The sequence below is a fragment of the Pollachius pollachius genome, assembly GCF_949987615.1.
Source record: "Pollachius pollachius genome assembly, chromosome: 2".
Taxonomy (NCBI): Eukaryota; Metazoa; Chordata; class Actinopteri; order Gadiformes; family Gadidae; genus Pollachius; species Pollachius pollachius.
Genome location: NC_136935.1, coordinates 15,862,231 through 15,877,242, shown reverse-complemented (window position 1 = coordinate 15,877,242; position 15,012 = coordinate 15,862,231). Strand labels below are relative to the sequence as shown.

At 48.6% G+C, this 15,012-nt stretch overlaps 2 protein-coding genes across 2 annotated transcripts in view; one reads left to right on the top strand and one right to left on the bottom strand.

Annotated features, from left to right (window-relative positions):
* smap1 (small ArfGAP 1) overlaps window positions 1-2,577 on the top strand; it is a 68,095-nt gene extending 65,518 nt beyond the window's left edge. Inside the window, 1 exon segment of the mRNA XM_079729712.1 lies at window positions 1-2,577. Coding sequence (XP_079585838.1) covers window positions 1-66 — 66 coding nt within the window. The 3' untranslated portion in view covers window positions 67-2,577.
* Window positions 2,578-3,961: 1,384 nt separating this feature from the next.
* b3gat2 (beta-1,3-glucuronyltransferase 2 (glucuronosyltransferase S)) overlaps window positions 3,962-15,012 on the bottom strand; it is a gene marked incomplete at both ends in the record, with an annotated part of 29,322 nt that continues 18,271 nt past the window's right edge. Inside the window, 2 exons of the mRNA XM_079730824.1 lie at window positions 3,962-4,048; window positions 7,960-8,108. Of these exons, the coding sequence (XP_079586950.1) occupies window positions 3,962-4,048; window positions 7,960-8,108 (236 nt within the window). The remainder of the gene's footprint in view (window positions 4,049-7,959; window positions 8,109-15,012) is intronic.

Below are 15,012 nucleotides of genomic sequence, written 5' to 3'. Positions count from 1 at the left end.
CCCATGACGGGCTGGTCGGCCCCCCCGCCCTCGGGCCAGACCCTCAGCACCCAGTTGTGGAAGTGAAGCGTGGCCCCGGGAGTGGTGGTGGGCTGAGGGGGTGAAGCAGCCCACCCATCTAATACTGCCCTTGTCTCTCTCTCTCCACACGCACACAGACACTTACAAAGAAACACAATCATAGACATACACGGACGCAAACGTATTCATACACACGCACAGATATTGATAAACATACAAAGACACACACAGATTGATACACAGACACACACACAGATATTGATACAAACACGCAGAGAGATATTTATACACACACACACACACACAAATTCCTACACACAATAAGCATAATGAAAAGAACGCACAAGAGGCACTGTCTAGCCGGTCTCACCCCTTCTTCTTCTCCTCCTCATCCTCCATTCCGAGCCCCTCCCCTCCAGCAGACACGGGCTCTCCCTGTTGGAGACCAAACAGCAGCTCTCCTCTCCTGCTGTACTCAATACGAACTTTGAACTTCGCTGGCCGTGTTTCTTTTTCCAAGTTGTGGACGACAAAAGACCCCCCCCCCGCCCCCGCCCACATCCTACCCAATATAAAAGAAAAAGATCCACAAACTGGAAGCTAGAAGACGCTGGAGCAGCCCAGACCCTCGTGGTTAGTGGTGTCCTCTGATAGGGCTTCTCTGATTGACCCCCTCTGCCTATGAGAGCACACCACACTCACAATGTCTATTACTAATCCATTATAGCCTATCATGAATATAGTCTTTCTCTGAAGAAATAGTGAATAGTAGCGCGATAGTATTTAAATGCCTAGTTTTATGGTTGGCCCTCTGTTGTCAGTCGACTCCCATTGCTGGGATCCCCGACTCATTCTCTCCCTAGCCACCCCCGCCTCCCCCATTAATCCGCGAGGCTGATCAATAATTAGTAGCCAATAATCGTCTCTAAAGTACTGTATCAACGTGAACCCAGTGTGAACGTCTGTGGAGACCCGTAAAAGAGAGATGCCTCCAGTTTACGCGCTTGACTTGTTTAACGTGTTGTCCTTTTCTCTCTCCCCCCCCCCCCCCCCACACAAGTTTAATTAACGAGGGTGTTTGTCCTGAATGGCTTTGATTCAGGTCGACTCGGCCTGCCGATAGGCATTAAAAACAACTAAACACACGAAGGCACAAAACAACATTCAGACGTAGGAGACAAGATTGTCTAGTCCTTAACCAACTCAGGGCAGCTACACCGTGGACTCTCGCGCCCCCCCCCCCCCCCCCCACCCCACCCCTCCCTAGTTATCATGGACCGCCTGTAGCGTTATTACTGAAGGAGAAATGTCTTTCTAAACGACTGGGAGCTAGATGAGATGAATGTGGGTCCCGACCTATTTAAAGCCCTCCCCAGGTGCGGGGAGGACCTCTATTCGGCGTGTGCGTCCCGAGGCAGTGGCACAGCGCGAGCATCCCTCCACCACAGCCCCCTCGGGAGAATGCCAGTCGGCCGTCTAGTTTGTGTCCACTTACACCCCAGCTCCTCGTTGGCTAGATGTTGAAGATGATCATGTTCGGCTTTACCTGCATCATAGCGTCTTTCGTTTCATTTTTTTATCGTTTGGGATTGTTATCTTTTTTGTGTTTTAATGTTTTTTCCTCCATGCCTTTTATTTATTTTAGTATTGGAGTGTTCGTGTCCGCGCCGTAGAGTCGGTGGAGAGTCTGATCCAGGGTATATACATTAGGCTGGACTCGCTTTGCTGTTTTTCTTCTTTTTTTTTTACTCTGCCCGGTCGGTTTGTGTTGTTTTTTTGCGATGTGTATCTGTGCTGATTTTATTCTGTGCAATGCAAGAGAACAACAAAAATAACAAGCAAATAAACCTGGACGACCCATAGGGGCCCAGCTGTGGCGTCTGGAGCCATGCATCACTGAGAGCCCATCTGGAGAGCGTGTGGATTGGACAGTGATGCCGGCGCCCATTGAAGGCTCTTCATTTGTAATCTCGTTTTTCCTGCTTTGGGGACCTGCATGAAAATCACTGGATGGGTCCCCGGCGAAGGGCCCCGGGTCTACTGATGACATCATCACTGTCCAATCCGCTCGCGCAATAGACTGGAGCAACAGTGGCTGAAAGGTATCGTAATGAAGCCAGAGCAAAACAAACATGAACACACACACACACACACACACACACACACACACACACACACACACACACACACACACACACACACACACACACACACACACACACACACACACACACAGGGCCACAGATAGAGCCACACACAGCCAGCATGGGGTAGCTGTGTGTATACACAACTACACACAGACATGCAGAAACTAGAGACAAATTTAATTCCAACGTCTTCCAGGTTTATTTCGGATGTTTACAATTTTCTGGTGCCTAGTACTGTAAAAAGAGGTTTTGTGCATTAAAACGGTGATACGCCCTCCATCTCTGCTGTAATATATTGTGACCAGTTTTAACTGTAAGGGTTCCATTTCATCAGTCTTTCCTGTCTCTATTTTTTTGTTTTCTGAGTTTTACAATATGTTTATTTGGAATAAACGGTTGTTCTCCTGGACCTCTTTGTTTTCTTGTGTTTAATGAAACACCATCCCTCCCACACATATACAAACAAACACACACACACACACACGCACACACACATATCAACACGGGACAATGCAGACACGTTTCTTTGAGAATACGTAGGCTGATCGCCTCACTTGGCGGGCTGGCTGTGAAAGCTGTGGGCTCTGCAAGGTGCTGATGATATTATTCCTTTCAAAGCTTACATCACCACCTTGCTGTAATCCTCCCGCCCGTGAGAAGGACTAAGAAGTCTCCTTCTCAGGCCAGGTGTCTTTGTTGTTGCGACCACAGGCTTTGAATTATTGACAGCAGCCCGGTCCACCAGCCACATAGCGAGAGCCACTTTAATACACAGAGCCAGACGGACTTCATATAACAGGCTTTGCAAAGTGTCCAACCTCCGGACGTGTTTCATTCATTGTCAAAGAACAAACAAGTCCAAGATAGTTTTTTCTTCTTTCAAAGTAATTTCCATGTCTATCTTCTTGTTAGATCTGCAGGCCTGTAGGAAGTGTTCACAGCTCCATTATGGTTTGGCTCAGATGACGACGGTAGGTGAGGAACTGCTTAAGATCCACCTTAAACCAATGAACCCCAAAACTAATCTAGAATAAGAAAAGAATGTTTATTAACGTTTTTCCTAAACAATGCTTACCCGTGAGATTAGACCAAACAAAGCAAAAAGGGAGGAGAAACTAGTGGGTCAAACAGCACTGTTGTGTGTGGTTGTACCCATCAGTTCCTCATAAGTTAACCAAAATAACGCACACATGTCAAACTGTAAACAAATTCACAGAGAAAACACCAGATCTTCTTGGATATAAAGGAGCCGCAAACAGCCACAGCACAGGGCAGCGTCCTCTCTTTGAAGTCCTGCTCACAGCAGGAGAGGCTGATCCTCTTTAGCAGGGTCGCATGCAGTGTCTCTCCCCCCCGGTCTCACCCATCACTCCCACAGAGAGAGAGAGCCCTCCCGGTCACAGCCATCGCTCCCAGAGAGAAAGGGGAGAGAGAGCCTTCCCAGTCTCACCAATATCTCCCTGAGAGAAAGGGGGAGAGAGACCCCTCCTGGTCTCACCCTCCCAGCTAGAGACAGAGCCCTCCCGGTCTCACCCCTAACTCCCAGGGAGAGAAAGAGAGAGAGAGAGACCTGGGCCCTGAGGGGGCGAATGTCCCACGCTTTTTTCCAGCGGATTACCCAAAAAAATCCCATTTCATATGCAGTGTACGGTTTGAGGCTTCAGGGCTCGGGCCCGGAATCCACGCGTATCCGTCCCGTGCTGCTCGTCTCATCCCCGATATCCAGAGGAGGGTCTGCCGTGACGCCCCCTGCCGCCCCCTCCCTGTGGAGATGGGGATCTGAGCTTGGGCGCTCAAACCTCGATCACCACCGTGTCCTTCCTGAACTTTGGTTCGTTCCCCATGTGCGGCTTCTCCGTGCGAGTGTGCCACACCAGCACCTGGAAGAGAGAGAGAGATTAGTGCACTATTGCAAACGTATATACACCTCCATATTGCAAATACTGTGTCGAGTTTATCTTTAATTTATCTGTTTATACGAGATACCGGAATTTTAAAAGATCCCACATTTTACTTTTAATGTATTGAGTATATTAGTGTAATATCTAATTCGTATATGTATTTTGTTTTAATAATAAACTTTACCTCTACTACTTTAGTTCTACTATTTATTGTTTTACTTTTTTATTGTTCACCCGCTTTGGCAATGTAAATGTTTGTTTCTCATGCCAATAAAGCTGTTTTAAATGTAATTTATTGAATTGAGAGGCTGTTGGAACATCTTGTGTAAACAGAGAGCATAGAACTAGATGGATAGCGTTGGGTATTTGCTGTTTAAGAGAGCAGAACACTGGTCACAGCTTTGCTTGGCAAAAACAAAACAAAGCCATGAAAACACTCAGGTAAGAGACTCTGGATCTCCCATTATCGGGTTGAAATTAGATTTAACATACTTGTTTTAGCGATTTTAGTCCTTCAATTTGGGTTGGTTAACAATCTGTACTCATTAAAGGGCCAGTAAAACCCTGCTTTAGACTGTTTGCTATTTTTGCAGGAGGCTCCAACTGAATTGTCCATTTTGGTTTAAAAAACTTAGCTCCGGATTTGCGAAGATGATAATAAAGTGTTAATTAAGAGTTTATTAACATTAGGCGTAATTGTTAACGTAATGGTTTTTCAATGGACTATACTTGTCAAGTGATTATGTGTGGGCTTAATTAATTTATGCAAACATATTCATGTTATCAGCCAATGGAAGCACACACAAACACCAGTGGGCAGACATGATTAACTGTGAGCCTGACACTGCCTTAGTTTCCTGGGCTCTTTCGGCTGGAACGTGTCATTTCCTGTGTACTCTGCTACTAATTGGTCCATTTTGCATATCTTAACAAGGTCAATACAGCATTCACTAAAGCATTACAATACACCCCAGTGCAGGGAGGGAAACACACCTGTTTGTGAGTGTGTGTGTTTTGTCTGTGTTTGCATGTAGCGTTGGACAGTTTAATTATTGTATTATTATTTATTCATTATTGTTTAGAGCAGAACCTCACCCTGCAGCCAGTATTAGCGGGATGTTTGTTTTCCTCGTCTTATGGGTGTGTGTGTGAGGGAGTGTGGAGCGCAGCGTTCTTATAGGTTGGAGGTGGTGGATTGGGGGGATTTGTCCGTCTTGACTCAACCTTTAATACAGGAGAGACGAATGGTGAGCCCCCCCCCCCCAGGCTGACAAGTCATTCCTTGCCCCCCACCCTTTGCTTTTAGAAGCTGCTTTCTGGCTCTCTGTCCTTCTTCCACGTCCCCATCCATCAGCCTCCTCCTCCATCCATCGTCAATCCTTTTATACCCTGCCTCTCGATCTCTTAACCTCATCTCGATCTCGATCTCTCTCTCTCTCTGTTTCCAAGACTCTCTCTCTCGCGCGTTCTCCGTCTCACTCTCCTTCTCTCTCTTTGTCCGGTGTCATCATCTGTTTCAATCTGCAGCTTCTCTCCCCCCCATCCCCCTCCCACACACACATCACCCCACTCACCCTCCCATCCCCTCCCCCACTCCACCCCGCCTCCTCCAGTCTCTACTGTCTGTTGACATTAATGCCGGGCGCCAGCGTCATTAGGGCATGTTGCCACTGTTGTGCATGAGCGTGCGTGCACGTGTGTGTGTGTGTATGTGTGTGTGTGTGTTTGTGTGTGACCGAGTGCATGCAGCATGCATGTAGCCCGCCTCAGAGCCTTCCATTGTCAAGGTCAGCGTCCAGAGTTCTCCATGCAGGCTCCAGATGGGTATCTGCTCTGCAGAAAGGGACGCATTGTCCCAAATGTCACAGTGGCCTGGGGGAGGCTTGGAGGGCTGCTGTACAATCTCTGGTTGGAAGGGTTCAAACGGGCTCTTCTCCAGAGCCTTGCTACACTTTGTCTTCTTTAGCGCAGTTTCAAAAAATAAATCCTCCAAAACCCTCCAATTTACAAATGCACAAGCCAGCACGTGTCATCTAGTGAACACCACCGCCGTTCATCGGGAGATGTCTTCAGGGTTGGAGCGCGAGGCGTTCGCAGTCGCTATTCTCCAGCGAGCCTCTTGGACGAATATAACCCTGCATCGGGTCATTTCTCTTCCGTGGCTGCTGCTGATGATGTCATCACAACTTGCCGGCAGGCATGAGCGATGATATCGCATCCTGCCCTCGTTCGCCCAAACGCAGAGGCTCGCTGCTGAGTGATTAATGGAGATGCATCCCTCCCTTCCGCCCCCACCCTCCCTTCGCCACCACCCCCTTTCTCTCTGAAGCTGGGGGCAGTGAGTGATGATGTCATGGCTCGTTAATAGCCGGTATTAATATCGGCGCCGGGGCACCTCTATTACGACTATTAAGTTAATGGCGCTGGTAATGGCGATGGCGGCGTCAACACTGCACTGTTGGTAGAACGCAGGGAGGAGGGGGTTGCCTACATACCCCTCACCTGGGCTTCCCCCCACCCCAACCCCTCCCCCCCCGGCCAAGATCCATATCACCCCCTCAGCAAACTCCTCCACTACGACCTTCTGCTTCTATGCTTGACTTGAGCGTGCCTAAACCTGTCCGGCCTGCCTGGAGAGCCCCTCTACCCCTGTCCTCTGAGACCCACCTCCTGAAGACAAATCCTCACTATTACTTTAACTGGTGGCTAAACCGATAGAGCGTCAATGAAATAGGCAAGGGGGAGCGACTCATGAGAAGGGATTGCCTCGCATTGTCCACCAGCAGCTCCTGCTCATCCTTATTCGCATCAATCCGACGGCGGCGGGAGCCCGGAGGAGCATTGCTGTAAATAGGAAGGGAGGATAATAGAGCCCATACGTCAGGAAGACTTCTTCTCTCCATGCAGCCCCAGATGCAGCCTGATAACACCGGCAGTGCCAGCAGGTTTTCGGCCATCTGAGATGAGGCCCCCATCGATCCAGACAGCCCGGGGAACAAAGGCAGGGCCGAGGGGCTGCAGAGGGCCTGTAGCTGTCCGACGGTGAGATGCCGGCCCCGGGTTTAGACACAGGCCCCATCTTTCTTCATGAGTCACTCCAGTCAATATCCAGGGAAGGGGCCTAAGGGTATGGGCGTTGTTGCCATGGCAGCGGGCTGTAATGACTGCAGCTGTAGTATGTGCCTCAGACTGGGATGCACGTACACAGCCCCGATGTTGCTAAATGTGTTAGTGTCTGTGTGTGTCGCCACCGGCTGAATTTGACCCCAGATGCAGACTTGGTAATATAACCAAGTGTGTTGCCTAGCTACAGGTCACTAGTGACATACCTCTGTCATGCAATTGGTTATTGATGCCAGGGGGGGGACGACATACTCAGTACTTTAAGAGCCAAATGCCAAATTTAAGGTACACCTTCAAGGCATTTGTACTAATTTTTAAATGTCAGACTTCACAGAAGAATCATATTTGTATTTTGATAGTTTGAATAGAAAATAGTTCCATTTCAAAAATTCCATAATTCCATTCCTTTAAACCTCAAACAAGTAAAAACATTAAATAAAATCACCAAATAGAGATCATGGCATTAAGTATTCTACTGACCAATCAGTCGTTCATCAACCAATAATCAGAATCTTTCTACTGATCAATTAGTGGTTCCTCTACCACTGATTCCGAAAAAAGATTCTGACTAAGCCATGATTTTTCCACCGCTAATCAGAATCTTTCTACTGACCAATCAGGGGTTCCTTCACCACTCATGAGAACCGTTCTACTGACTAAGCAGTGGTACTTCCACCCCTAATCAGTGGTTCTTCCATCACTAATCAGACCCATTCCACTGACTAACCAGTGTTTCCTCCACCACTAACCAGGACCCTTCTACTGACCCGTGTGCAGTTGCTGGCCTTGGGCTCCAGGTCGCTGACGTTGGTGATCTGCTTGAGGAAGTCGGACTCCTGCATGCCGGGCTGGGACCCCCGCCGCTTGAACTGGGCCCGCGGGTTCCCAAGGATCACCTGGAGGTTCACCGCAAACCCTGCAGCCCAAGAGAGGAGGGGAGGAGGAGAGGAGAGGAGGAGAAGAGGAGGGGAGGAGAGGAGGAGGGGAGAAGAGGAGCAGAGCAGCAAGGTGAGCAGAATGGCTCATTGTAAATGCACTGGGAGTCCTTTTGGAGCCGCGAGAAGAAAACAGAAAAAGTAGAGCGCAGTGCGGAAGAATTTTAATTACATCTGTGCAATTCATATCAGGCAAGACCCCACCACAAGGTTGTTATCAGATTAATCTGCTTCCGTCTCACGGCCAGGGGTCAACGGAGGGGGTCACAGCGTTAATGATGCACTGCTAGGGAATGGTGTGTGTGTGTGGGGGGGGGGGGGGGGGGGGCTCAACTCTGAAAGGGACCCTTCAATGCCAAAAGCACACAAACAAAAAGTGGCAAAATTGCCACTTTTTGTTTAAAGATTGTTATCCGACACAAAAAATGTGTCGGATAACAATCTTTAAAGGTGAACAGAAAAGAGAGCATGTTGGTAAGACCTTTTGGAGTCACCGAAACGTGTCCCCCGTCTAATCAAACCTCCAGCAGATCACGCCGGGGTCACCGCTCCGCTGGCCTCCATTCCATGAGAGGGGTGGTACTGTACAGCAGACAGGAAGAGGCCTTGACGACTCTACCCACGGCCCAGGCTGCCTACATCCCTCAACCCGGGCCCTGACCAACCCCCGGGGGCCCGGAGACGGGAATGAAAGAGGGCCGGAGCGATGATGCACTTCTTGTTCATTAAAGAATGTTCTTCTGGCATCCATTGTGCGGCGCCGGCCTCGTGGCACCAGGCTGCCCGCCCCAACCCCGGGTGACTCTGTGGTTACCAAGCCTCCATCCTTCACGGTGCACAGTTGACGATTCATTTCTTTGCAATAAGCCATGAGAAATGTGACTTACAGAAGTGGAGTATTGCGTTAACCTTGGATGTGTCATGTGTGTATGCGTCTGTGTGTGTGTATGTTTATAAAATATGAATTATATTTTCAGCTTATCCTTCATAGGCATTGCTGCCGTTATTGCAGACTTCATACTTGGTGATCTTTGCCGTCTCACCTCTGGGCTATTGGATCTTTTCAACACGGTTAGAATCATGAACCTCAACCTGCCCTTTGTGCTTCTGGATGCATTGCGTCAACTAATGCAGAGAGACACCTTTAAAAATGGAAGATGAACCAATAAGCCTGCCTTTGATGAGACTAAGTTGCTCCCGCTTGAATAGTCAGTGCAAATGATTAAGGAGGAGATCCCATGTGCGTGCGAGGGCAGCTGCATAACCGACTGATTCTGAGTGATGAAGGGGGAGGGGGTTAATTTGCATCCACAAGGTGCCCAGCCAATTGGTGTGTGTGTGTCTTTCTGTGTGTGTGTGTGTGTGTGTGTGTGTGTGTGTGTGTGTGTGTGTGTGTGTGTTTGTGTTCCAGCACTGTCGTTTACAAATCTTCAGAAGAGGAAGTCTCGCTGTATCAGTTTTCCTTTCCGTATTCCCCATCCAATAGCATCAGTAGTCTATGTGTGTGTGTGTGTGTGTGTGTGTGTGTGTGTGTGTGTGTGTGTGTGTTTGTGAGTCAGAAAGCCTGCGTTTGTGCTTGTATGTGTGTCTGCTTATTTGTGCGTTTATGTGTGTGTCAGCAGGATAAGAGCACATTCCCTGCATTCTCCCTCCCCCTTCCCCTCCTCATCCCTTCCTTTATCCTCCGCTCATCTCTTCCATTGCTCTCCTCCCTTCATCTCCTCTCTTCCTCTCCTTGGACTCCTCTCTTCCTCTCCTCGCCTCCTACCTCCCGTCTCCCCTGCTTCCTCTCACTGCTATGTTCCCCTGGTTGCACAGATTCAGGGGATTTGATGCAACTTCAGAGCACCTGTTCCATGAAGAGTGTGTGTCAGCAGAGACAGAGCGAGGTAGACAGCGACAGAAGAGAAAGAGGGGGAGAAAGAGAGAGAGAGAGAGAGAGAGAGAAAGAGAGAGAGAGAGAAAGAGAGAGAGAGACAGAGAGAATTTGACATGCACATGGTATTCTATTGATTGTCCTGTTTATTATTATCTCTGGGACTGGAATGTCAACCGTCTGGTTTACACATCAGGTGCAAACATCAGCTGCCCCCATAAGCAGCCACTAATGTGTCCGCTAAAGACAGCTAGCAAAAGTACCAGTCATTTCCCCCATGTCATGCCTCAATACTAATAATATGTAGTCGGCTGTTGCGTTGACCATCATATTAATCGTTTCTGCATAGTCTGATAAATTAGTGAGGTGTGAGAACGAGCCTTGCATGCTACATACTGGCTGCATAGTTGAGCAGCAGCTCAAGAGCAGTTCTGTCATTTCCAGTGCAAAGTTGCAGCATTGAGCTTGCAACCTGTTGCAGAAGGGCATTGGTTTTTGATTGCATCTAGATCTCTGCATCAGAGCAAGCATCATACAGAGCTCAGCAAAGGGGGATTCTGTTTCACTGGGTGGGCACGTTCTTACATGGTTCTACTACGGTTGCATTATTTGTAGTTACAAAGATGTTTTATTCCAATAAAGCAGAGAAAGTAAGCTCACTTGCCTACCGTACAGCTCAGCTTGGGACCATAAAGACACACGTAGACTAGTTGAACTGCTCTTTCATTGACGGCAGAGGGAAACAAACTCAGCTATAACTCAGGCTGAGGTTTTCCGATGGACCTTGAGGTAGGGCAGGGGGCAGTCCAAACGGGATGGAGCTACGGAGCCAGCTGGGGGGGCTGCGATTGAGCCATAAACTTAAGCTTCTGTTCATCAGGGGCTTCAGTCGTCTTGCTCTGCGGCACGGTCTCCAGAATCGTCACTCGTCGTGCTTGATAGAGATGTGGTCACTTGCAGTTTACAGATGTGTTTGGAGCAGAAGGGGTTTTTGAGGCGTTTACTTCTGTCCGTTTTGGAGAACTGCGCTATGGTGAACTAGTGAGCAGCAGGTGAATTCCGTGGGAGTTTCCTCCCAGCGCTACTTTACATTTTATGTCGGCATTCCCATATTTTTTTACTTATGAACTGTTTGTAAATGTATACATTTAATATTCCTCAATGAATTGTGAATTAAATTAAAACTATACCTGTAAAATATATCACAATTAAAATGTTGCCTCCCTATTCCCCCCCATGCTTGCCCTAAAATGAATCCCGTAAACCGGACCGACGCAGAGGTGGAGCTGTTCAGCACAAACCAGCTCTGAACAAGTATGTCACGTCGACTTTAGAGAAACCAGGTTTTATATATATACACCATATCTATCCAATGGTCTGCCCACCTTCCCTTCATTGAAACCACTCTAACAAGGGCCGTGCTCCTGCTGTTCCTCCCAGCGCGCCGGGCTGCCGCTGCTCATTACAGCCAGGTGAATGCAGCCCAGGTGGAGCTGGGAAATGCATGAGCAATTGTGAGTCCAGGCGCCTCCTAATGAGACGCCACGCCATGCGGGGGTACGGGGAACGCAGCACGGCCATATGGTGTGCTGCGGAGACCGCTAGCCCCCACGCCGTGCCCGCCCTCTCTCCCGCACGCACACCACATGGCCCGCCTGCAAGTCCTGACGGGGGTGGGGGGGTGGGGGGGTGGGGGGGGGGGGGGTGGGGGGGGGGGGGGGCGGCTGCATATCTCAGTCCTGTGTACCCAGGAGCCCACTGGCCAGACATAGCCTCAACCCGCTCCACTTTCCACATTTCTTCCCCACTTGCCCTATTTTTTGCATATTTTTGGTGGAAGTGTCCCTGTGTGCATAGTGTGTGCAGTAGTTTGTGTTTGTGTGTGTGTGTGTGTGTGTGTGTGTGTGTGTGTGTGTGTGTGTGTGTGTGTGTGTGCGTTCATGTCAATTTACCCAGTGGAGGAGAAGAAACACTGCAGCAGCTGTTACTCAGGGCTGACAATAGGAGACACCTTGTGAGAGGTGTCATTTAATGAACCCCAACCACCCCCTTCCCCGTTCTCTTTATCATCCGTTTTATGAGTGCCGTGCCATGCGGATGTTTACCCCCTTGCCTCCTGAATTACATATCCATCCATCTCCCTCCCTCCCGGCCTCTTTAACGTGGCCTCTCTTTGCGGCACATGGTGTAAAGTGTCGGGTTAGTCGGGGTTAAGTGGCTTTGTATGCCTCATCTCGGAGACCGCTCCAAGGGGCCCTACAAGTGCTGCTTCAACACAGATAGGACAGACCTGGCTGTTTCGGAGCCCGCATGTGAAAGGGAGAGTGTGCTTTCATGCTAGTGTCGAGTGGTACAAGAGTACACAGACACACGTCTGCGAGTGCCTGATTGCATTGTTAACATGTGGTGAAAGTGTGTGTGTGAGGTCTTTGGGCGTGCACAGTCGTGCATGTACACAGAATAAGTTTTATAGTTTGTGTTTGCGTGTGTGTGTGTGTGTGTGTGTGTGTGTGTGTGTGTGTGTGTGTGTGTGTGTGTTTGTGTTAGAGAATTGCAGTGCCAAATGTGTTCCTATCTGCAGTTGCTTTTCTCTCGGTTGGGTAGAGCAATTGTGTTTATGTGTGTGTGTATGGTGTGTGTGTGCACACTACTTGAAGATTGCATACACATTCATGTACACAGCCACACACACTAGCACTCGCACTCTCACTCTCGCACAGACACACGCACAGACGCACACAGGCACAAACACACATAAGTAAGTAAGTAGCCATTGTTCTGGCACCATTATGTCTTGGTAAATGAGAAAGAGCAGCAGATAGGGGGGATTTTGTGTTTTTTCCTCTCCATGCACCATCGTACAAAACAGCACACCATGAAGATAGACGAGCACCCCTTCACTAGCGGGTAATCTCACGATACCACTTAATCTAAAATCTCACCACATACCAATCATCTGGGGATTTCTAGATGCAAGTTGTAAGAAACTCTTTTAGCATTTTAGAACATTGTAAATGGATGTTCTGAGCATCGTAACATTATTTGCTTCTGTTTCATCTAAAGTTTTCTCAGTCCACGAGATTGGTGATTTTAAGGATTGACAGCAAATTTGCTGAAACATTTTTAACCCAGGATAAAAAGACATGTCTGCAAAACTGTTCAGAAGCACTGTTCTGCTGGGTCGGTTTTTTATAAAACTCTATTGGTTCCCACACAGCTTTAGCAACAAAACCTGGGAGATTTCCCTCTGTCACTAGTTGAGGGAAAAGTTAAAGAGACTGACCTGTCGGTCTCTCTCTCGCTCTCTCTCGCTCTCTTTCTCCCTCTCTTTTGTTCTCCCTTTCTTTCGTTCCCGCTCTCTTTCTTGCCTTCGCCCTCTCTTTCTCTCAGTCTCAGTCTCTCTCATGTCTTTACATGACATAGCATATTGAAACACGCTTAACATAACCTTCACAACTGACCCTGTCACTGCACCTGTACTCTACGGCGATGACCTTCAGGTGTGTGACTGTTTGGCAGGGGTGTGTGTGTGTGTGTGTGTTTGTGTGTGTGTGTGTGTGTGTGTTAATCTCTCTCTCTCTCTCTCTCTCTCTCTCTCAAGCTTTCTCTCTCAAGCTCTCTCTTTCTCTCTCTCTCAAGCTCTCTCAAGCTCTCTCTCTCTCTCTCAAGCTCGCTGTCTCTTTCTGGCTGTCTCTTTCTCACTGCCTCTCAAGTGGCTGTGGCAGGAATTGCCTTCTATTATATAGCTAGTGTCCGGACAGCCAAACCCGTATTGAACGTTGACAGCGCAATTATATAAAGCGGTTGTAAAAAAAGAACATGCTGATAATTACTTTCTAGCACTTTTCCTCCCCGTGCACGCGTCTTTAATAGCAGCGTAAAACGGCTTTTTGAGCAGTGACATTTGTGTTTAGGCAAAGGGATGCTAGCAGATGCTGCCTGTTACACTATGGGTGAGAGACAGGGAGAGAGTGAGAAAGGGGAGTGGAGGAGAACGGGAAGAGAGGAGAGGGAAGGTGGAGGAGAGTACAAAACTTGTTATCATAGTTTAATTAACACTATACCCAGTGGCAGGGTTGTGTTATGCAACCGTGTGAGTGTGTGTGTGTGTGTGTGTGTGTGTGTGTGTGTGTGTATGTGTGTGTCCATGTGTGAGTGTGTGTGTGTGTGTGTGTGTGTGTGTGCGCAAGTGCATGTTGTGCTAGCTCATCAGGTTTAAGTGCCCGTACAGATACAAGCATAGGGATCTACGCCCTGGCAGTAGTTGTTTGTGGGAGTGTGCGTTCTGTGCCTGTGGGTGCCTGCCTGTGTGTGTGTGTGTGTGTGTGTGTGTGTGTGTGTGTGTGTGTGTGTGCGCGTGGCCGTGAGTGTATTTGTCATGCACTCACGGATCCAGCAGCCCTGGGAGATGCTTGATGGGGTTATTACCGTCGCCAGCAGGGAGAACGCAGGCGCAGACACAACTAACGGAAGTAAGGAAGGAGCTTTGTGCAACCTGTCTGTCTGTCTGTCTGTCTGTCTGTCTGTCTTTCGTGTGTCTGTCTGTCTTTCTGTCTGTCTGTCTGTCTTTCTGTCTGTCGGTCTGTCGGTCTGTCTATCTGTCTGCCTGTCTGTCTGCCTGTCTGTCTGTCTGTCTCTGTCTCAATTTGTCTATCTATGTTTGTCTATCTATGTCTCTCTCGTGCGTGCTTCTCGCTGGCTCTCTCGCTGTCTCGCTGTTTCCCTCTCTCTCTCACTGTCTTTCCCTCTCTCTCTCTCTCCCTTTCATCTCACCCCCAAAACAGTGGTTGGGGGTCCATTATGATCTCATGACATCTGTGATTTTTCATAATTACATGCTATAGCCCATGTGATCTTGATTCTCAGACCATGTGTTACCGAACACGTACACAATGGTTAGAACAGGTGATATTCACCGGGCAGAAGGATACATTGGCACTAGCAATCCCCCCCCTCCCCCCAAAGCAGTAGCACTGCCAGAATAGCCATTTGGAAGATGAAGGCACGAT